Raw genomic sequence first — 24224 nt, forward strand, 5'->3', positions numbered from 1 at the left:
AGCTTGTCTGTGAGTGTCTGATGGGTTTTCCTCTTCCTTAAGGTGCACAAAGACATCTCACTACAGAAAGCAGAGATGTAATGTTAGGAACTCCTCTGTGACAAGAGTGTCTGAGCTCTGATCCTCCAGTGAGCTGCTCATGGTCCTACAGCCCCTGTGTCTTTAAATCAAGAGGACCAGGTATCTCACATGCTCTAATGGGTGTGTAGAAACAGGAACCATTGCCCTTCTCACCTACATGCCCATGGGGCCTCATCATGGCAACTAAGGACAGCATTTTCCCCCAAATTTCTTCAACTCCAAAGCTCAGGGCAAGCAAATAGAGGTTGAGCTCTTGCTGAAACTACCCTAAACTATAGCCACAGCAGTGACACTCTGCTGGAGCAGCAGTGGGGGAGTGTAGCTTTGGGGGATGTGGATGGACTTGGGAGCCTGCCAGATCCACCAGCAGTACATGCTGCCTCATGTTCTCCGTGCCTCTGACTTCCTTCTTGTCAGCTGCCTAAAACCTGCTTAGCAAACCTGAGCCTGCATGGGGCTGGGCTGTGTGTAGTCATGGGAAGCTGATTTGCATGCCTCTGCCCTTGTATCATGTTATGCTTTTATCAAAGCTGAGGAGGCACAGAAGCTGCAGAACACCAAGAGATGGTCAGGTTGGTTATGTGGTGCTCCCCTCTTGCAGCACCTCATCTGTGCAAAGCATGGCACTGTCTGCAGCTGCTAAGCTGGCTGGATTGCAGGCCCCTCTCCTAATGACTGCACTGCTGCAGTGCATGAGTAGCTTCATTAAAGTAAGAAGAACAGGACTCAAACCCATAAAGGAAATTGTGCAAGAAGAAACAGTGCAAGGGGGAAAAAAGCAATATCTGCAATGGATATACTCTGCTTTTATACAGAGGGAATAAATACAGCACAGCCTAGAATTTTGTTGCAGTGGGCCCTAACAGTGTAGAAACTGATGTGAAAAGGAAGAGTGACTGCAGTGTTGTTTGGATTACAGAAGATGCAAAGCTCTGTGCACATATTGATGTATTTCTGCACTTTATATATGTGGGAGATAAATTATGTGTGCAGCAACAAGTACAAACAAAGCAATAAGAGCCAGAGCTCTTCTGGAGGGATTTCAGGGACAGCAGGCCAGGACTTAGTTGGATTCTATTTCAAAACTTTCTGAAAAGAGAAAAGTCTCTGCAGAGGAGGAAAGCTGCACTGAAGGGAAAGCAGAGGCACCTCTTTGCATCAGGAAGTGCCAGCCATTAACACCTTGCTCCACTCTCTCAGAAAAAAAAACCTGCTGAGACATTTGAAAGCTTCAGACCTTTCCTAGCAGCGTAGGGCAGTACCTGTTGAAGTTGATGGGGTACAGGATGAGGTCCTCAGGTGCTCTGCCATCCCAGTGGATGATATAAGCCTGCTCCAGCATGACGACGGGCTGGTACTGCTGGTAGGGTGCTGCTCTGTTCACGCCTCGCAGCCTCAGGGGATGGGACTGGTATGCTGCTCTGGCAATGGATAAGGTCAGGTTCTCAGGGTGTCTGGCCTGGATGTAAAGCTGAGGGTGAAAGGAAAATGACAAAGGCATCCATGAACCCAGCCAGGCTCAGCAATAACATGTGCATTTGATCATCCTTCCCTGTAAATCATTTTTGCCAACGAGGAGAGCTCAAAACATTTGGAAAGGCAGGGAAACATTGCCAGTTGAGGTGAAGAGGTAAAACAGAAATAGCATCTGCAGCCATTCAAGGGGACACCATGGAGTCAGATAGGAATTGTGCAGGGCCATAAAAATGTCCACTGTTCACAACCTTAAGGGGGAATAATAATCAAGGAAATGTTGCAGAGTAATTCTCCTGTATGAATTCAAACCACTGTACTTTTAAAGCCAGCATATTCCATTGGAAAAACAGAAGGTTCTGAAGTTCTTTTCAGTGGGCTTTGGGTTAGGTCCAGCTATCTAATGGAATCCACATCTTTGCTCTCAAGTAGCAGCCTAGGCTAAAATTCCAGGGGCTAAAAGTTGATGGCCTAACTATATGACCTTATAGACTAAACACTTTGTTCCACAGGCTCCAAGAGAGCTCCTCTGTGCACAAACTACTGACCACTCACAAAACTACACTCTTGTTTTTCTGTCCTGCTATCACTCAGCTGAAGGCCAATTCATGTGGTGAACATTATTTTTGAGGGTGAATGCATTATGCTTTCCTCCCCATGTGAAGCTCCAGGGCTGTAGCAGACAGCTTGTCACATTCCCTGAAGAGCTTCAAATGCACCCAGGACAAGGTGAGGACAGGTTTAATCCTGCTTCCTTGACTGTCCTACATTGTAGAGTAGTGTTCTTCACATCAAGGATTTAAACCATAAAAATCCTTGTTGGGTCTGAAGTGCCTAAGCTTCTACAGGAGCATCCATCCAGACAAGTGATTTTTAGACTCCATTTCTGCCTTTGCAGTAGATCAGAATCCTGACAGCATTCTCCTAATGGATTTGAGCACTGCAGGCAAGGACACAAGTGTGGCCAAGACTAGCAGAGAGGGCAAGACTCCATCTCTCAAGATACTCTCCTTCTAATGCGGGGCTGTGAGAGGCTGGTCCCTCACATCTCCACATCTGCTTCTTTTCCTCTGGTCTGTGCAGACTGAAAGCTCTGCAGGACCAGGCTGTCTCTCCCTGGTTTGTATATGGGCTTATTCTAACCAGCTCAGCTCACAGTTCCTGTTTCATTCTCAGAAGGACCCTGAGCTCATGCCTGCTCCTGGTGTTGAGACTGAACTCCTCAACACCTCCAAGGCAGGCCATTCCTGCTTATCCCTCACCTCTGAATTCCACAACCTCATGCTGAGTGCTCAAGTTAAATATGTGAGCCTCATATCAAAGAAGCAATGCAAAAGTGGCTGCAGATTCTCCTGGATATTCAGTCCATCCCTCCTTTCACACCATTGCACTTTCATCACGAGAACCAATCCTAAATGGTGTCTACAGACCCTTAAAGATTAAAGTGGATCCCAGAACTGCATTAAACAGAATTTTTTTCCTGATGGCCAAAACTATTGATGAAGTAATTCACTCCAAACAATCTCTGAGCAGCAGCCCATTGGATGATTTTTGATGGATCAAAGAAGAATAAATTATTTTTACAGTCTGATAAAAGACCTCTTTCATCTGTGGAACCAAGGAGGGAAACCCATTTTCCCTTCACACTCAAGCCATGACTGGAAGGTCAGGGATGTGCAATGCAGTAAACCACATTTCAATCTCCTTTGTCCCCACCTGGATGGAGAAGTGCTGAGATCAGAGCAGGTGATCAGTAAGGAGCTGAAATCCCATCACTGTACTAATTATTCTCAATCAAACCAGCACCTTCTGACAAAGAATGGTTGGAATGAACTCTGATACTGCAAAATAAGATCTCACTTGTGTCCTTCTGGATAAAAGGCAAGAGTTTCTGCCCTAGCACTCTAAACTTTGACATTACTTCCTTCTAATACATCTTCAGCAAGCAGAGAACATCAGGGTGGGAGCTGCTGTGCTCTTGCTGCAAAGTGACATCCATCAATGACAGAATAAGCCAAGAACTGCAAGGCACCATGGATGTGACTGGCAGACCCACAGGCAGGCAGCAGCATACCTGGGGAGTTTTGCACAGTGTTTATCACTACAGGAGGCCACAGCAGGTAAATGCCCTGGTCAAGCCATCCAGATTCTGCAAGAGGAGACCCTTGTGCCCAGGTCACTTAGTGATCTAAGCACTCTGACTGGGAGCAGAGGACTAGCTGAGATGCTTCCTGCAGCAGCTGGGCTCAGATCTGGAATGACAGTCCTGGTGGCCTGGTCCTCCTTGAGCACACCAAGCTGCACAGGAGGCAGCATCACACATTTTCCCTTTCATCTCTTTCTCCGGGCCTCACCCCTCAGCTGAGGGAATAAGGGACTAGAGGGAAATCCTCTTTCTCTCCATGAAATCCTGGCCTCCTGGCTGACTCAGGTCAGTCCTAGTTATTTGGGTTTTGTTACCCCTTCAGGACTGCAGTCCAGACCAACAGATTTAGCAAAACCTCATAGAAGCTACCCTTCAAAAGGCTGCTTTTAATTTCCAATGACATGAATGAATGAAGCAAAAAGAAGCCTTTGAGCTCCACTGGCCCCAGGTAGGTGAAGCAGCACTGTGCCAGCACACTGCTCTCAGAATGCCACAACACAGCACAGCCTCTCTCTTGCTCAGCCTTTACTCTGTAGCACTGTTACTCAAAAGTGAACCCCAAAACCTTCATCACTTTTCTTCCTTGTGTCTGTCTTTGCAGGAGAGAGAAGAAGAGTCACAAAAGAATTTGTTCTAGAATGAAAAATCCATCTCCCTTAGCAACACCTTCCAGAATTTTTAGTTAGCTCTATGAAAATGTTTGGGAAGAAAGTGGGGCACAAAGATACTTTAAAATAAGAGAAGTGGTGACAGTTTAATGTAGTAGGAGAAGAAGAGCTAGTTAAAACATCCTAAACCATGATTCTTCTGCTTGCCTGGATGGTTAATGGACATAGTTGTCATTTTAGCTGCTTAACACTTCATGCTGAAGAGATGTGTCAGATTTCCCTGTGCTTACATGGCAATTTTCCCCAGTAGATTGTGAAAGTGAGAAGATAAGGCCTTTTACAATTCATGAGGGATCTGCTACCCAACTGCATAGCCAGTATGGAGATAAGCCACATGCAAAGTACTGGAATAGAAAACCCTGGGTTCTGAGAAAAGGTTTGATTTCTGCTTCCTTTAACGTTGCCTTTGTCCTGCTGTGCTGTCAGCTGTCAAGGGCAGGCAAAATACCTTGAAAATGAGAAGCTCAAAGCATACCTCCTACCCTTCTGGTTGGCTGTTCAATGAAGGTTACTTTACCTGGGCTGTGAAATTCCAAGTGAAGACTTGAAAATTCCTTTGGAGTGAAAAGAAAAAAAAACATCAATCTTTCTTTCTCTAAGGCAAATTAGGACATTCTAGGACATCATTAACATCAGCAAAACTGCTTTGATGTTCCATTGGTGTGCACCAAACATTAAAACTGGACATCTTTGTTCAAAGTGCTGACAAGTTTCTTGCAGGCTTTTCCTTCTTCCCAGTCCATGAGGTGCTGAGAATCCTTAAGCAGACAGCCTGAAACTGTGCAGCTTTGCCTGTGGTTAGAAAAGCATCACTCACTATCTCTTGCATCTCTGGCTTGCTTTGCCTTTAGAAGCATCAGTACCAGAACCAGCTCCATAGGTACTGAGCACACAGCAGCTGCAGGTGGTGCAGGCTCAGCACAATTGCAAGCATTCACTGCCAAACCAGAGTTAACAGGAGTGGGATAATTCCTGTCTCAGCCACCTGCAGGAAGGCTGTGACTAAGTGAACTGGTGAAAACCCAGCAGCATTCCCTAGGGCACTGAAGTGTTGTGAATTCAGAACTGACACTAATGTAGCTGTGTGGCAGACCCTTCTGACTCTAACACCTTGTAAGCTTACAAAAGGAAATAGCACATACTGCCAAAAACTCTGCTTGTTTTAATAAAGACTAATACCAAACCCAGAGAAGCTTCACAGCCTCACCCTCTCCAAGCTGCTGTGAAGTCTTCAAGGAAGCAGTAACTACACAGACTTCAAGTGCCAGTGGGAGCCAAGGCACTGCTCTGATCATTTATATGAAAATCAGAAGTCATTTGCATTTTAACAAGGAATGCAGCTGTTGGGGAGCCTCCAGTTCAGTGCCACTGCAAATCTCACCCACCTACATGGAGAGAACTATGGGATGAGCTTCTCTCTACATTTTTCTTCTCCTACTGACCTCCATAACAGCTGAAAGCCAGGTTGGCAGGACACCAAGGACCTTAGTGCTCTGGCTGACTTACAGAGATTGCCAGAAGATGCAAAGCTGCCAGCTCCTGTGATTTCCCTGCGAGTCTTCCTCTATTTAGTGTTCTTCCCCAAAGCCTCACTGTATTTACATCACAACGTAGGAGTTTCAGCTGTCATCAAAAACCAAAGGGGCTGGTCTTGTTTGGACAACAACAGCAACCCTACAGCCTCCAGAATCAAAAGGGGAGGACAAACCTGACAGTTCTTGTTTGTGTAAATTTCATTAGGTCAAACTAGTCCCGGGATCCTGCTTTGGTAGCAAAAGGCAACGTTGGAGCCAAAGCATGAGGCATTTCTTAGTGCTCCCTGCTGAAGGAAGGGCTTGGACACCACAAGACGTTTCTTGGAGACTGCGAGGAGGAAGGAACATAAACCAACCATAGGAAGGTGGGAACAGCTAAGCTGCCAGATTAAAACAACTTCAGGGAAGTCTGACCCCAGAATTTTTTGGAGCTAGAAACACTGCCAGAGAAATTGGTTTTCCCCAGGCATTTCCTTTCCTGAGCAAATTACACCCAGGAGAAGAGGAGCATGAAAAGGGAACAAAAGGAACCAAGCAGAAAGGAATTCACTGAATCTAGGCACTTTTACAGAAAGGGTTTTCCTGCAATGTTAGCTGAAGGGCTTGCATCTCACTGTTGCATGCCAAGTGGCCCATCCCTAGACTGACTCTCTGGGGCTCAGCTCAGCAGTGATGCAGGAGTCACAGTTTCCTCGCACTGAAAGGATATTTTCACCTGCTTGCACTAGGGAGGAATAAAAGCTCTGGTATACCAGAGCTACATGAAAGGGGAAACAGATTTTGTAATAGAGTTCTCAGATTAAATCAAGCCATCTTTTTCCATCATCAGATTCACTTCCTGAGGCTTTTGATCTGAAGTGTGTGGCACTCTGGATGTAGCACACAAACAAACCTCCAGTCAAGGTGCTGAGAGTCAGAGTTCAGCTGCAACGCTCTTTACAACTGCACCCTCCAAATGAAATCAAATCCTGCTGCATGGCACCAGTCCTTTTGCCTTGCATGTATGTATGTTTCCCTACCCAAAGTTCACAAAATGAAGCATTTCATTTGAACTTTCCTCATCCTGCTGGATGCTGATTAGTTGAAAAATGCTGGTAAGGAACGGATCCCAGAGAAGCAAATGTTTATGCTTGCCTAAACCTAGCCAAGGAAATTTTCTATGGTGGAAAAAGTGTCTCACCACATAGAGTGCCATAACCAGGAGGGTATGAACAGAAATAGCAATGTCCACTTGTTTACAAAAAGTTCTGAATTTAACTGTTAGGCTGCCAGAGCAGAGAGGATCATTTCTCTGGAGGCACAAAGCAAGTGCCAAGGACAAAACCCTAATTCAGTAGGAGTGTTACACAGGAGCCCAGTCCTGTTTCTGCCTAGTCAATAGCAAACAGACCTTATAAGTCCAGTGTCTAGACACTTAAACAGCAACTCCTGCTCTCTGCTGTGCAGCTACAGCAAATGCATAGGATTTTTTTTCCTATATCTTCAGGAGACACAAACAACCTGGATTGGACTGTGCACAGATTACTTACACCTAGAAATCTCAAAGATGGGTTTGTGTTTCCCTACCCTGAGCACAGCAGAATCTATCAGAGACACATCACCTTCCACTACTGAAGCTTGAGTCACCAGGCTTATCCACTAGAGCTCCAGGACAGAGCAGACAAATGCCTGGAAGTGAGAACTGGCAAACACTGAACTTTCCCTCAACTCAGCTGCAGTTTGCAGCTTCTTGCAGGCAAGTGGCAAAGCTCCTTACAGCCACAGGCTGCAGGCAGCTGCACAACAGGAACTTCATCAATTCCTTGGAATTATCATGGAATCATAGAATCGTTAGGGTTGGAAGGGACCTCAAGGATCATCCAGTTCCAACCCCCTGCCATGGACAGGGACACCTCACACTAGATCAGGTTGCTCACAGCCACCTCCAGCTTGGCCTTAAAAACCTCCAAGGATGAGGCTTCCACCACCTCCTTGGGCAACCTGCTCCAGTGTCTCACCACCCTCATGGTGAAAAACTTCTTCCTGACATCCAATATGAATCTACCCATGTCTACTTTATTTCCATTCCCCCTAGCCCTATCACTCCCTGACACCCTAAGAAGTCCCTCACCAGCTTTCTTGTAGGCCCCCTTCAGGTACTGGAAAGCCACAAGAAGGTTTCCTTGGAGCCTTCTCTTGTCCAGACTGAACAGCCCCAACTCTTTCAGTCTGTCCTCATAGGAGAGGTGCTCCAGCCCTCTGCTCATCCTCGTGCCCTGGAACATATGTCCAGATCTTTTCTGTAACAGGGACTCCAGAATTGGACACAGTACTCCAGGTGGGGTCTCACCAGAGCAGAGTAAAGGGGGGGAAATCACCTCCCTCGACCTGCTGGCTGTGCTTCTCTTGATGCAGCCCAGGATGTGATTGGCTTTCTGGGCTGCAAGTGCACACTGCTGGCTCATGCTGAGCTTATCCACCAGCACCCCCAAGTCCTTTTCAGGTAGTCCCAGTTAGGTGGATGGCACTGGGAGGAGTAAAATGATCCCAGGTTTATGCATTCAGCTCTTATCCCACAGCGCTGAGCAGGCTTCGCTCCACTGCCTCTCCGAGGTCACCGGGCGGCAGCGCAGGACGCTGCTGGCAGCCGCCCGCCGTTACCTGCGCGAAGCTGCCGGTGCAGAGCCGCCCGTTCCAGCGCGGCACCGTCAGGCACCCGGGGTGCTGCAGCAGGGAGTTGTCTGCTCTGCCGCTGAAGGTGTCTGCGTAGCCTGTCACCGACCCGTCCAGGTCGTGGAAGATGGACGTCTTGTCCCCGTCCTCGTCGTTGCTTCCGAACCACTGGCCTGGCCTGCCGAAAAACACTTCCAGCCCAACCTGGCGGAGAAAAGAGGGAGAGACGTCGCTGGTTAGCTCCGAGGTGTGCAGTGGTTGAGCAGCCCAAACAGAGACACAGCCAGAACCACAGAGCCCTGTCGTCTGAGGAAGACCTCTGGTTTGCCTCCTCTATTTAGAAAGATCACAGAATCAAGCAGGTTGGAAGAGACCTCCAAGATCAAGTCCAACTGATCACCCAACCCTATCTAATCAACCAGACCATGGTACTAAGTGCCTCATCCAGGCTTTTCTTAAACACCTTCAGGGACACTGACCCCACCACCTTCCTGAGCAGCCCATTCCAATGGGCAGTCTCTCTTTCTGTGAAGAACTTTCTAAGCTCAAGCCTAAACTTCCCCCTGTGCAGCTTGAGACTGTGTCCTCTTGTTCTGGTGCTGGTTGCCTGGGAGAAGAGACCAACCCCCACCTGGCTGCAACCTCCCTTCAGGTAGTTGTAGACAGCAATAAGGGCTCCCCTGAGCCTCCTCTTCTGCATGCTAAATAACCCCAGCTCCCTCAGCCACTCCTCACAGATTTCCAGCTGTACTGGGTTTCCCCCTCCAGGAGACAGTTTCACAAAACCTTAGCCCTTTGGTTCTTTGCAGTGCCCACACAACCACAGATTCCTTGAAATCATACAGCAATAAATTATTGTGGTGGCAAAAGGAAAAGGATGATTCAAAGGGAAGTACTGGAAGATTCTGAAATCCCAGCTGTGATCAATGGCTGGATTTTTGGTGACTTCTCTCATGCATTTTCAATGGCTGTTGTGTAGTGTAAGTGTAAGTGGCTCTGAGTGCCATCTTCTCCTGAAACCTTACAGAACTCCTAAGAGTGACAGCAGTTCTCAGAACTGGCTGCTGTGCACATTCCAATACACCCCCTGAAGAACTTTTCAAGGAAAGAGAACTAACAGGAAGCAGCATTATCCTCATTATGCACAGCTCTGCTTTCAAGACTTTTCAGTAGCTAAAGGAATGTGTCCTAATATGAAAATCCAGCAAAACAAGGAAACTGCAGATGTTCAGGAAAAAGAAACAACCAACCAAACATGGAATATTTTAATGTCTGCAGAAAAAAAGTCATTACAGTGTGTGACAATTAAATTCTGAAGTAATCAAGAAAAGAATTACTCCAGGTCAAGCACTCTGAGTGAATCCTGCAGCCATGTGTACAGAAGCAGAAGGCATAAACAGTGAGTGGGTCTCTTGGACAAAAAGGACTGTAATTGGTTCCAAATATCCCAAATAATTTTAATTGGACTGTGCACATGGCTAAGAATTAGGGTCAGCAGGATTAGGCTGCAAGTTTACTAAGGGCTTTAAAGGCTTTATTTTAACACTAATAAACAGAACATCTTAGGGAAATAGGAGGGTCTCTGTGATGCTGAGTTGGATGGAAAGCCCCCCTGGTTAAAAAAACATAGTCAGTGCAGCAAGGACTGCTTGCAGAAAACAAGACTTTAGTCCTTTAAACTTCCATTACAGCTTAGAACCATTTTCCTGTCCCCTTCTTGTCCAGATCTCATATACAAACACCTGAAGCAGCCTCATTGAAAGGAGGCTCAAAGACATGGGAATGCACTGTGCATTTTTGAGTGGTTTCATAGAATCATAGAATCAACCAGGTTGGAAGAGACCTCCAAGATCACTCATTCCAGCCTATCACCCAGCCCTATCCAATCAACTAGACCATGGCACAAAGTGCCTCATCCAGGCTTTTCTTTAACTTCTCCAGGGATGGTGACTCCACCACCTCCCTGGGCAGCACATTCCAATGGCAAATCTCTCTCCCTGTGAAGAACTTCCTCCTAACATCCAGTCTATACCTCCCCTGGCACAACTTGAGACTGTGTCCCTTCGTTCTGTTGCTGGTTGCCTGGGAGAAGAGACCAACCCCCACCTGGCTGCAACCTCCCTTCAGGTAGTTCTGGACAGCAAGGAGGTCACCCCTGAGCCTTCTCTTCTCTTTTTTTACTGTGCTGCAGGAATTTTTTGCCCAAAGAGCTACTATTTAGCAAAGTAGGAAGATATCCAAAGCTGGGGGTTTTCTTTCATTTTAACTGATGAAAGAGGAGGTATCAAAAAAAAAAAATGTAAACACTGAGCTGCAGCTCAGAGGTCTGTTATCAACACTTTGTGACAGTGCACTTCTGGAGCCGAATATGAAAACAGCACTTCACCAGGGAGGAGAACAAAGTCAGCTCTACTTCAAAACAAACCAAGGCACAGCCAGTACAGCTCACATCTGATTAACACTCCCCAGTGCTTCCACCCAGCAGCAGATAGTTTTGGGCTAACACTAACCTGATCTCCAACACGCTCCTCTCAAAGGACTGAAAGTCAGACATGAGATGGAACTGTTAATGAGCAGTGTCACTTCTTTCATCAGGCTCAAGGGGACCTTCTGGCACAGAGGTGCCCTGAGTCTGAAGATGCAGCTATGGCAGCTGGGTTTGTTCTAAGTGAACACACAGGAGCAAAGGCTCAGCTCATCAGGTGTGGCCATGTGGAGCGAGGAAGGAGCTAGAAGAAGAGGCTGCAGAGACAGGTCATGTCTTCTTGATGCACAAGCGTCCTGTTTGGGAATGGCTCATTTCTGAGCTGGGGCCACCTCCTTTTGGCTCTCCAAGTCCTGATGCACAAGTGTCCTGTTTGGGAATGGCTCATTTCTGAGCTGGAGCCACCTCCTTTTGGCTCTCCAAGCCTGGATGCACAAGTGTCCTGTTTGGGAATGGCTCATTTCTGAGCTGGAGCCACCTCCTTTTGGCTCTCCAAGCCTGGATGCACAAGTGTCCTGTTTGGGAGTGGCTCATTTCTGAGCTGGGGCCACCTCCTTTTGGCTCTCCAAGTCCCACTGATCAACAGCAACCAGATCCACAGGAGACCACAGCTGTCAGTCATGCCCTTAGGATGGGTTAAGACCAACTACTGCTTCCACCACTTTGAAAGAACTTTTAGACAGCATTCTTTTTAAAACAAACCAACCAACAAGCAAGCCCAGCAACAATATTTGTATTGAGGCACAGATGTGAGGTTTAGGTTTGTCAATAGAAAGGCAACTAGAAGACTTTTTGTGAAGCACAATGCCTTAGGCCTTCTGTTCTCCTTGACAGTTATTTCTATGCTGGAATTAAATAAGACCTGACTGGTTTTATTATTTTGTTGTCTAACCAACCTGCTGATTGGCCTGATTAATGATGCAATTATTCCTTCAGCATGGCTAATAGTTTTGTCATCACCATGCAACTTGCAGTAATGTTTCCTTTTTTCTTTAAAAAACAACTGCAGAACGATTGTCCTTTAGGGAATTAGCACTTAGTTACCTTTCAAGAAGTAACAAAATTAAGCCTGGAGATGGAAAATTAATTAAAACAGTCCACAGGGTCTGTTTTAACTAGTGCAAGACAAATTGTCCCATAGAGCAATTAGCAACAAAACAATAAACTAACCATGGTCTTTCAAGTCTGAAGCTTGATTTAATACATCTGGGTTCAATCCAGAGAAAACAGAACCCAAGTGCAAAGTGCTGAGGTGCAGGTGTTTACAAACACAAATTGGCTCTAAGCTGGTAAAATACCAACTTCAGAAATGAGTATTTCTTGGAAAGGGACATAAATAATTCTTGGGATAATGTCATCAGCTCATTTGCAGCAGGCTGACACAGGACTATTCGAATTTGCTTTGCAGAAGTATTTAGTAAGTCCTGTGATCATCTTTCCCTTGAAAAACTCGGGTCTGAAAGGTGCTGCAGCATTAAACTGCTTCTCACAAAAGCTGCTGGGGAATGCAAAAGGCTCAATGGCCTCAGATGGTCCAGCTGTACCCAGAGTTGCACTTGCAACCCTTCAGATGTACTCATCCCCTTTGCTGATGTGCACAGACATCATCTGCCTGAAACCATTCTTGTGGGCAGAGTCCTGCAGCCATCACTGCAGGCAGATTTCACTCTCTCCCATTCCACTGATCAAACTTTTTCACCATGCATGTTTCTCTAAGCTCCCCTCCCCAGTGCCAGGCTGATTTTCCCATTCTTGTTCTCCATGACCTCCATTTTGCCAAGGGAGGACATAAAGGAGGCATGGAAAATCAGCCCCCCTTCTTATTCCCAAGTTCCCTACAGCATCTAAGGTAACTGAGATCCCTTTATTGAAATGCCCAGGAACTGTGTTCTCTTTAGAGAGCAGTTCAGTGACTGCAATCAGCATCATTCTCTCATGAAATACCCTCCTGTTGTTGGTCTTAATTGTTCCAGAGAGGGGACAGACAGACTAACTGCTTGGCAGAGGGAGTGACACTGGTCAGTCCCAGAGCAATGGAAATTTTCCCCAAGATAAAGCCAAACCTCAGGCCAAAGTCACTGCAGTTCATGGACATCCTAACAAGCATGGACCTTGTTTGAAAAAAGCTAAGGAGAGGTTATGACCCCTGGGAGTAAGCCAGGTGGAATCTATCATTTCCCAAGCCAAGTGTGCAGGGCCATGATCCCTGCAGGAATCCAGGACAAGGACTGGAATTGCTCAGCATCCTATTGCTCCTGCCAAGGCAGAGATACAGAGCCCCATTCTGCTGTCACTGCTCAAGGGAAATCCCTGTTGTGCTCAGCAGGAATTTCACTGCTGACCCCAGAAACTGGGTCATGGCTTTGCTTCTAACTTCAATTGCTATTTCTGTACACGAATTGTATTGCAGCTTTGTCTCCTGACATCATTTTTGTGTCCCTCTCAATGTCTCAGGCCAGGTCCTCAGCCTGTATCAGCTGCACCAGTTCAGAGTGGTGCTCTGGCTCTTCTGGTTACGAGGTGAAACCCTCCTTTAATGTGGATTTTTGTATGTATGTCTGCCCAGGCATAAGATGCCCTCACATTTTACTGGCTAATAAATAACTTTCTTTTTTTTAAATGGAAAAAAAAATTAAAAGGTGTTTCAAAATTAATTTATGGCATCCATCAATGCACCACTGCTTGGGAGTTCCTGCTCCAGGACAGATCTCTCATCACTTGTGAAACCTTCTAAGCCATGCACACTCAACAGCACACATTTCTGCTTTTCTTACTTACACTTTTCTCCATCAGGATCTGTGACACATTATTCTGGGGGCTTATCTGCCAGGGGTTTTTCATGAGGAACCCGATGGCACTTGAGTATCTGTCAGCAGTTGGGGTGAACTTCCTGAAAGTGCATTTGGCCATCCTGAGAGGCCCATCATAAATCTGAAATCCACGGATAGGGAACGTCCTGTGAGATGTGAAAGCAAACACAGTCCTGCATTAAAACCTTGGCCAAACCCTTGAGTCTTCTCCTGAAGGCACAGAAAAATATTAACAAGTAGTTAAACCACCTTTCCTTTCCCAGAAGTGGGATCTGAACAGACACCACATGGTTAATGAAGGAGAAAACTCTGCTGAACTTCCTTTACAGGGTAAGGCTCAAGAGTCAAAAAAAGGACTCACAAGTTTGCCTAAGGCTTGTGAGCTGGGGTAAAGCAGTTCAAAACCCACCCAGGAGTTCATCACCATGAGGCAAGGAAGACCCAAAGGGCTGTGTGGCAACACTGCCATCAGGTTCCTTGTTCTGGGGTAGAAGATTTCTCAGGAGAACATCAGCATGATTTCAACAACTCTATCAATCAAACTCCCTGGAGGCAAGGTTCCTTGGAATCAAGCACCAAGTGGGACAGCACAGTTTCTCCTTTCCCTACAAGTCACTTAGCATGAGATTCCCTAGGACCTAGTCCACAATATTTTATACAGAAAAGCCATTTCTGTGCTACCAGCCCATGGACATGTTGTCAAGACATCAGCGTTGAAGGAGACACCACTGGAGTCACAGGTAAGGACCTGCTCCTTTCGTAGGCTGTTTGGGGAAAGTGCCAAGTTTTGCTTGGCTCCAGTTGTGTTTGATTAAAGGGTGGTAAGCCTCAGCTTCACAGCTGGCAATGCTGCTGGCCAGCAGTGGCATGGAAGGGCAGGTCTGTGCCTACGGAGTCCAGAGAGAGTTGTTCAGACACGAAAGCCACGAAGTGGACACATGGGCACACAGGTTCTCTCCAGTATGGGGGTCACCAAGGCCTAGATTCCCTCTCCCCAGCCTTGATGGTTTTTCTTAGTGGTTGGCTCCAGAGATCCAGCAGCAATTTGACAACTGGAAACAGCAGGAGGCACAAGCAGTGCTTCCTGACCAAATAATGACTGTTCTGTTCCCAGAGCTGTCACCCCAGTAGCTGGGTCTGGTACAGCTGCTACCTCCCCTTTTGCACTGTGGTGCAACTGAGAGGACACATCTCAGACCTTTGGCATTCTCCTTTCCAAGAGTACATTGCTTAACAATGTCACAGATGATTAAAGCTCCTTTGAACTGGAAAGGAGCCTTTCTGCAATTGTAATTAAAACAACGACACTGCTAATAATAGCTGAGGATAGCTCTGATTATTCTCCTGCTGTCCCACACAGATCCCACTCCTGTCACTTATGGCTGAGGTATCTACAGCCAGGGCTGCCTGCACAGAATGTCTGCTGAGTGCTGCTTACCACTTAATTTTATGTTCCTCCTAGAGGGTTCCACAACTGGTGAGCATCACCCAAAAGACACCTCAGGGGAAAATTCAGGCTGGGGAAGGCACCCCTTGCTCTGGGGATGGGGGTGGGCACTGTGGTTGCCAGCCAGGAGGCCGTGCTGCTACCAAACCAGAAAACAGCACACAGCTACTGGGAGAGAAATAAAGATGCAATAATGAAACATTCTTTCTCCTTTGTCAAGCCAGCCGTGTTTGCCCAGCCATGCCAGCAGGAGGGCTGGGGGCATGGCGTGTGGGAGCTGTGCCATCAGCCTGACGCTGAAGTGCTGCACAAAAGCCATTTGGGATCTTTCACATTCTCTAATCCATTCTCCAGTGACCAATAAATTAAGCAGAAAATTAAATCAAACACATTCAGTCAAGAACGCTCCCAAGCTGTTGGCCTGAGCAGTGAGTTTATTCGGGTGCTTATTATTTCTGGCTTGTACAGTACTTCAAACACTCAGTATAAATTACTCTTTGGTAGTCCCATTAATTCCCCAGGATTTTCTTCTAGCTTACTCTAATGCCAAGAAGAAATGGGAGAAGAATAACTCACTTGTTTCTGGGCAGTGTTCTGTATTCTCCATTTGCCCCTTTTCCCCAGTAGCTGTTTTGGCCTCCCTGGGAACCAAAGTTGCTGCTTTCTCCAACAAAAATGGAGCGTGTAACCTCCAGCCTGGAGCCTTCATCTGTTGGGAAAGTCCCATCACTGCAAGCAAAGAAACACCAGCTAACTGTGCAGCACAGCACACACAAGTAACCAGCACTTGTAATTACAGCACAAAAGAATTTCTTCCTCAAGTTGGAAAACAAAGTATGACACCCTGCTTTAAAATCTCTCCAGAAAGGAGTAAGTTAATGCTGAGGTAGCTTAGTGCTCAGGCATCAGTGATACAGGCACCTTGGCTTGGCTAAATCCACCTCTACCCTAGAAGTGTCTCTAGGTAATTTATCCACAACAAGCTGCTTTATAAGTTTTTAGCAACATCCCTGAAGCAAGAGCCAAGTATCACTGATTCTCATGGTTTCTTTTTGCAGGTCCTTTGCAAGAGGGGCTGAGACAAGGAGCAGGGGAGACACCAGCAGAGGAGGCAGGAGGTGTGCTGTGCCACCACATGGGACCACCCCAGCCACCCTGCCTGGGCAGCACATGAGCTACAGGCAGCACATGAGCTACAGGCAGCACGTGAACCATGGGCAGCACATGAACCATGGGCAGCACGTGAGCTATGGGCAGCACATGAACCATGGGCAGCACGTGAGCTATGGTCAGCACCTGAGCTACGGGCAGCACATGAGCTACAGGCAGCACATGAGCTACAGGCAGCATGGCCCCACTGGGCTAGAGCAGAAAAGTCTCTCAGAAGGCAGAGCCAGATGTTTAGTCTACTGGTGCACCTGGTACACCTACTGTCCAAAAGGAAATACTCTGCAGCTATGAGGCATTCCCCAGACATGCTGTGGCCAGGAGAATGAAAGGCTAAATTGCCTCTTGCGTTAATGGCTGTGCAGGGAAGACTTGATGTGATCTGGGAGGAAGTGTGAGGTTTTCTCAAGTCTTACAGTACTCAGGGGAGTACCTCAGCATCCATTCTTAAGCCTGTTACCCTGGGGGGAGTGGGAAAAAGGTCCATTTTCAGAAATTACCTTGCCAGAGTGAGCCCAATTCCATTGTCTGCAAACCTGGGACAGAAGAAATACAGCAGTGTGAAGGACGAGGAATGCCTGCAGCAAATGTGGCCTGCAGACCTCTTTGTGGCTGCAGTGAGGGGAGCGATGGACGCGGAACCAGCGCAGCCTACCCCGAGTTGCGGAAGATAATGTCACCACCCCTGGCCCAGGCCCCATGGTCGTTGTTTTTGAAAGCAATAAGCCCCTCAATCACGGCAGGTACTCGTGGCTTCTCAGGGTCAGCATCCTGGTGAGGGCGAAACCTGAAGCAAGGAGCTCGGTTAGTGTGACACAGGAGGCAGAGGAGCTGACCTCAGACAGAGGAGGTTGTGCCTAGCAGACTTCGTTTGGCTTCCAAGTGTCAGCACCCTGGGCTTCAAGAGGTGGTATGCCCTGGATCAGTCAGGCTATCAGCTTGATTTACTTTCTGTGCTTTGGTACAAAGTAGAAACCCAGAAACATTCATAAGGGCCAAATTCTGCTCCCAGTGAAGTCAACAGAAGATCCCTCACTAGACCTCAGTGGGCCCACAGCTACTCCTGAATTTGATTCTGTGTGATTTAGAGGCACAGGTAACATTTTTCCCAGGTCACTTGGGTCCTTCTGTAGTTGTCCTTACAAGGTCCACTGAGAATCCCTGAGTTGATGCTAGAAAATCCATTAGGCACTTTCCAGCTTCTCTTTCAGCAAAGATAACACAGTAACTGGAGCTGCTTGCCTTGCTTGCACAGACCAGACCCCAAAATGCTTCTGCCTCTGCTGAAAGAGAAGCTGGCATGTGGAAAAAAGGATCCACCCTGGGAACTGGGTGCTTCTCAATTACTTGCAGGACACACTGGTTGTTAAGGGCAGATTGGTGCTGTGTTTGGAAAAAAATCACCATTGCTTTTGCTGAGATGAACCTCACCTCCTACTTCTTGCAGCTGATGTTCTAAGGGAGGTGACCCTGGCAAGGAGGTCTCATGAACAGACACAGTCACCCTTTCTTCCCATATGAGAGCTCTATATGTGGCATCATTAGGGTACAGTGAAAGCCATTAGAAAGCCAAGGCTGACCAGGAGCAGTGGATGACTTCTCCTACAGCCTCCTCACACAGTTCATAGGGCTGCAACAAGCAAGGAAGTGGCCTTAATTTGCCTGCTGCCACTCTGTCAAAGTCAGCTCAGAGACTTTAAAGCAGCTCACAAAAAGCTTTGAGGTTACTTCATTTTCCTCCTTAATCCTAGGCCAGTCTCTTACATCATCGTTCAGATGTAAATTCTTCCAAGTAATTAAGAAGAATTGGAGTTTACAAACCCACTAATGGGATCTGGATCCCCTTCCACATGCTTCACTGCTTAGTCCTCATAACCCCAAGTGCCTGTGTATCACTTTTGGTCAGCAATGACACAAACAATTCAGTGCATAGCTATGAGGCTTTTGCATCAGAGATGACAGCTTGGTTTATTCAGATGCTCCAGCCATAATGAGGCATTAATGATCTGCTAAACACAATGCAGAAGCCAAGATGCAATCTAACTGTCCAAATTACTTAGCCATACAGCATGTGCTTACCTGGCATTATCGACAGTCAGATACTCTCTAGGATCTTCAGCGCTGGCCCTCGTTGTCTTTACTCCTTTTCCAATAAACAAACCAGCCTGGAAATGCACACAGCTCCAATTATGTCAACAGATCACTCAGCAGAGCTCAGGGATCCCAGCCTTTCATCAATGAGCGTGGGCAGCCAGTGCCTGCAGGCACAGTGGGCGCCTGCAGCCTGGGCTTCCTCTTCCATTTCAGTGTCACTTGGCACTGCTCAGCATGACATTAGCACAGGATGTAGCACGCTGAAGTCAGGACAGAGCCTGCTCTGCCATATGTTATGCATCAGCATCTTGGGTTGTCTTCTGACCCAGAGCAAGGCACTGAACTCCCACTCTCTCTCCCTTGCAGGAAGCTGCAAGAGGCTGTGCCAAGCTCTTCAGAACTTCTTGGAAAAAGAGCATTGGTAAGCATCAAGGCTCTGAATAAAGGGTGCCGAGTCCCCAGCAGGCAGCAGGGAACACAGATGCTGTAGCCAGCTTCAAGGCTTTGGGCTAGAGCAGCAGCTGTCATAGACCACTGTGTAAAACATTCAAGGAGCAGAGAGCAGCACTCATTTCAATCTAGAATCCTGAGAAACAAGTTTAAAATGCTTTTTATAGTTTACAGGCTACATTTTCCCTGTCAACACTATATTTGGGGCTAAGGGGTTTTCTTGGAATTACCCTTGAATTTTTGGTCTTATTTTTCAAAGGTGATGAGCAGGCCCTGGCACAAAGGACTTTTGTTCGTCCCCTTAGAGCCTTGCACCTATGTGGCCAACAGCAGAGCTCAGTGTTCTGATGGCCACTCCTTAAAGCTGACTCAGCAAGAAGTGTACCTATGGTCTGGGCACATCCCCTCTAACACAGGCACCCAGATGAAGTGCCTGGAATGGGACACCCATTCTGCCCAGCTCCCTCTTTAATATCAGCAGGATCCTCATTCCCCAGAGCTGACTGTGGTTTGATACTGTGATCAAAACGTAAGATGCTCATGACCATGGGATTCCAGAGCACCACAGGCAGCCAGCCCTATGCCCTGCTACTGTATTGAGAGAAAAAAACATCCACGTGCCTTGAAATTGGAGTGGACTCTGTTGTTGTAAAACACTCCCAGAGGGGTGTGCTCAGCCTGTCCCTCTGGGTACCGCCCCTCAGACTGTCCAGTGGGAACCCGGTGGAAGATGTACCAGATCCCAACATCCTAAAAGACAAAGGCAATGTCCAAGAAATGGGACACTACAAACTACTGACAGAGGTTACCCTGGGGACTTTCCCCACTGTGCTGGCCAGATTTCTAACCTGAGCCTGCCCAGCCTGTGAGTCCCAGGGGACAGAGCCCAGCTCATACTCTTACACCTCCCAGGTTATCCTTTGCCATGCACAGTGAGTCCCCAGGGCACACGTGTGGGGGTTAGAAACATGGCTGAAATTCAGGTGGTTTAGCAGAGAAACAGAGCCCTCTTTATAAAGACACATTTAACACAAGCAACACTTGGGTGAGCATCAAAGATAAGAAGAGAATATACACAATTATCATTTTTATTGGTCATTTAACTATTAACTACCACTATAACCCAGCATTTGCTGGGAGACATCATGCACCATTGCTAGCCCCAGCTGTGAGAGAAATCAGCATGAAAACTGTGGGCAAAACTTGTTCTTACCAAAGGTTGCAGAATACAAATCTAAATTTCACAGTGGCTTACTGAGAACTCATTGCCCTCACCTAATGATATCCATAAGGGTAGAATATATGGGAACCAGAGGCACAGCACAGCTCCTGCCATTAAATGGTTTTACCTGAGCACCAGCTGCTGCGTTCTCTATTAAGTTGTTGTTTGGATTTGCAATCCAGAACGTGCTGACAGCCCTGGAAAAAAAAAAAAAAACAACTCAAAATCAAAATGATCCTGAACAGTTCCCAAACAGGAAGGGATACATTTTCATAGCCCTGTACTGGGCTTGAGCCACAACTCTCCTATCGACTTTAAAACTCCACACAACCTTTTAATGATGCTCTTTAAGGAAAAGAAACCATCAGACATGGTCATTCGTGGAGCCACATGCTGAACCTATTGTAAATTATATGAGACTGTTAACACAAAACCCATGCTCTGTGAAATGCAGCTTAAGGAAATCCAAAGCCTTTTTTTTTTTTCCTTTTTTTTCCCTCCTTTTTTTTTCTTTCCTTTTTTTTTTCCCTCCTTTTTTTTTCTTTCCTTTTTTTTTCCCCCCTTTTTGTTTTAAGCGGCTTTGGAAGATGTTTGAAAAATGAACTTCTGGTTTGGCTTTCAGAACTTTAGGGGCAATGACAGGAGACAGGGGATTCCTTCCAGATTTATGCAGCTTCTATGTGGAAAACAAAACAAATGTCGTTGCAAGAGGCAAAGGGCTCGTTAAGCAGCGGATGAGGGAGATGTTATTCCGGTGGTTGTGCAAATAAGGAGTTTTTCTTCGAGGGAAGATCAGTAGTGGCACAAACAGAAACCAGACAGAGCTACGAAAAAGCTCTAATCTCTTGTCTTACTTCAGCATGTCCTGGTTTTGGCTGGGGCAGTTTAGTGTTTTTGCCAGTAGCTGGAGTAGTGCTGGGGTTTGGGCTGAGAATGAGAACGATGTTGACAACTTGCTGACCTTTCAGTTACTGCTAACCAAAGCCTGCACTGAGTCAAGGACTTCAGCTTCTCACCCCACCCCACCAGCAAGCAGGCTGAAGGGCACAAGAAGCCAGGAGGAGACACAGCCAGGGCAGCTGGCTCCAGCTTCCATGCCATATGATGTGATGTCCAGCATAGAAACTGAGGGTAAACTGATGGAGGCCACTGCTTGGGAACTCTCTGGGCATTGATCAGTGGGTGACGAGCAATTGCTTTGTGCATCACTTCTTTTACATATTCTAATTCAGTGCATAATTCTATGCATCACTTGGTTTATACATTCTAATTCTTTTATCATTATATTATTTGCCCTTCTTTTTTTTTTTCTCCCCTATTAAACTGTCTTTATGTGGTGTTTAGCTGCCTGCTGAGTTAAACCACAACAATTTGATAACATCTTTTGCAGTAATAAAGACCACATGTAAAAACACTGTAAATCTTTTCTCATGACTGTACCAATTAATTTGATCATTCTAAGCAGAAAGTCTCATCCAGTTTTTCTCCACTTTAACTATTATCACATTCAAGAATCCACACTCCTTTGGGTTAACAGAGCTGCTGAAAACAAATCTGTATTAACCACACCAGCAACCACAGCATTTCAGCAGCAACAGTTCTAATTAGTTTGGTTGGATTATTTAGGCAAATTAAAATAAGCAGAGTTTGGCCACTGCATCCTCTTCCAGACTGCATGACAATAGATATTTATCTAGCTAAACTATGTTCTTCCTTGCAAACATGAACCAGAACAATACCTGGGTCCCAGGTGCCCATGTTACAGCTCATTAGTCTCCAGAACAGGAGCTAACTGGGGTGAGCTGTGTCAGGAGATTGTTTATTGCTAAATGATGCTCCCTGTAGTTTGTGCTAACCTCTGCATGCTCACTAAATCTCCTGATCCACTCTGAATGTTCCTGCCCTCAGGGACTATTGACCAATGTATCCAAGATGCTCCAGCCTCAATTCAGTCCTGGTGAAAGAAATGGCACAACCTCCCTTTGCAGTAAGTGCCAATTTTTTACCAGCCTATACTAGGGCTGAAGCAATTTGCATTTATCAGATGGATTTCACAGAGCCTTCAACATCCTTCTTTAAAAAGAATCAAAAGGGGTTCAGGAACAAGCAAAATGCTCTAACACAGAATCACAGGTTGGAAGGGACCTCAGAGATCACCTGCTCCAACCTCCCCACCATGGGCAGGGATACCTCTCAACTAGACTCAGCCACTCAAGGCCTCATCCAACCTGACCTTGAACACCCCCAGGGAGGAGGCAGCCACAACCTCCCTGGGCAGCCTATTCCAGAGTCTCACCACCCTCCTGCTGAAGAATTTCTTCCTAAGATCCAGTCTAATGTATTTATGATTCTCAAGATACAGTGACAGGAATAACCAGCAGCAAACATTCCTTGCTGAGATTCAGGCAGACATCTCCACGAGCAAAACGTGGCCAAGAAGCTAAAGCATATTCAAGTGAGAAACAGCAGGAAAAGCTGCAAATAGTCATTTGCTGTCAAACAGCACCTTTCAAAAGGCTCACCCCAGCATTCCCTGGGAGCCAGCTGTGAAGCACACCCCAAATGCAAAGCCTGCCCACAGCTGCTGGAGCACTCACATGCAGTCTGTGCTGGGCACGGGGATGTAGGTGCCGTGGACGTGGCTGCGGATGGCCAGGCACATGGGCTGGCTGCGGTCAGAGGGCAGCAGCGTGCCCGGCCGCGTCAGGAGCCCCAGGTTGTGCTGGAATGTGTTGCGCTGCTCCGTGCCGTCCTCCAGGAAGAAGCAGTGCCCCAGGGTGTCATAGCCAATGGTGTCTTTGACCTGGAAGAAAGTGTACAGGAGCGGGTTGGCAATGGCAACCGCAGCAGGATCTATAACTGTGGCAGTTTAGGCTGGGTGCCCCCTGCTACTGCCGCATGAGATACACCTCTGGTGTCCTGAGCGTCCACCCAATAGGGCGGACACAGGAAACGGCGTATTTCTACCCATAAATCCTGCATCCTATAAAGCCATCTGCAAAGTCATTCTCTTCCTCTTTCTTCCCTCTCTTCTCCCATGGGAGATGCTCTCTTATCGGGTAACGCCGGGGGAGTATCTCAGGCCTCTTGGGCTTGTCTAGGCCTAATGCCAGGAGGAGAATGGTGGGGGGGCAGTCTCAGACCTGGCCAGCCTGAGACTTGCCTAGCAGTGGGAGGGGGGAAGAAAGAGCCCTGGGGGTTTTTGGGTATACCCTCAGGTGGGAGAAGGGAAGGATTGGGAAGCTTTGGGAATTATGCAAGGGGCTCTGTATGCTTTAGGATGTTCTTTGCCGCTATGCTTTGTAGTTTTTCTGTAGCTTCACCAATTGCTTTTTCATTTAAACTTGCCATCACTCTCCAATCCGTTTGTGTGAGTGTCATTCTTTTGTCCATCTCGGGGCAAGAGAGGATCTGTCTGGCCTCAAACCAGCACAGATTTTTCGGTAGCAGAGGATGGTTTCAATCCATCAACCTCTGGGTTATGTGCCATGCTTTGCTCATCAGTACACCCCCAAAACACTCATGGAGTGGCTTTGCCACCCCTCTGCACAGCCAGCAGTGCCTCCACAGCCACCAGTCCCAAAGCCAACTCCAACTGCATACAGTTTGCATAACTGTGGGCTGATCCTCTTACATAGGGAGCTGCTATTAAAATCACTCTGTGGAAGATCACATGCATAATTACAGCAAAATTGCAAAATACTGGGTTTTAAAGCTGCCCTGGGCTCTAAGAGAGAGTGTTTGACTAAGTGTCATGGAATCAATATCCCAGTAAAGATAAGTGTGTGTCACATCATAGACTAAAAGGTTAGGGTGCTTAATCCAGGCATTTTCACAACTGCAACATTTCTTCAATAAAATAGGAAATCACAGAATTGTTATGGATGGAAGGGACCTCAAGGATCATCTAGTTCCAACCCCCCTGCCATGAGCAGGGACACCTCACACTAAATCAGGTTGCTCAGAGCCACATCCAACCTGCCCTAAAAAACAT

At 46.9% G+C, this 24224-nt stretch overlaps 1 protein-coding gene across 1 annotated transcript in view; it reads right to left on the minus strand.

Moving 5' to 3' along the window:
• Window positions 1-24224, minus strand: part of LOC128971985 (cell surface hyaluronidase-like) — a 55397-nt gene that overhangs the window by 20576 nt on the left and 10597 nt on the right. The window contains 10 exon segments of the mRNA XM_054387745.1: window positions 1344-1552; window positions 8544-8759; window positions 13819-13996; window positions 15874-16026; window positions 16965-17000; window positions 17120-17251; window positions 18544-18629; window positions 19630-19758; window positions 20358-20427; window positions 22828-23033. Coding sequence (XP_054243720.1) covers window positions 1344-1552; window positions 8544-8759; window positions 13819-13996; window positions 15874-16026; window positions 16965-17000; window positions 17120-17251; window positions 18544-18629; window positions 19630-19758; window positions 20358-20427; window positions 22828-23033 — 1415 coding nt within the window.

The sequence above is a fragment of the Indicator indicator genome, chromosome 16 (genome assembly GCF_027791375.1).
Source record: "Indicator indicator isolate 239-I01 chromosome 16, UM_Iind_1.1, whole genome shotgun sequence".
Taxonomy (NCBI): Eukaryota; Metazoa; Chordata; class Aves; order Piciformes; family Indicatoridae; genus Indicator; species Indicator indicator.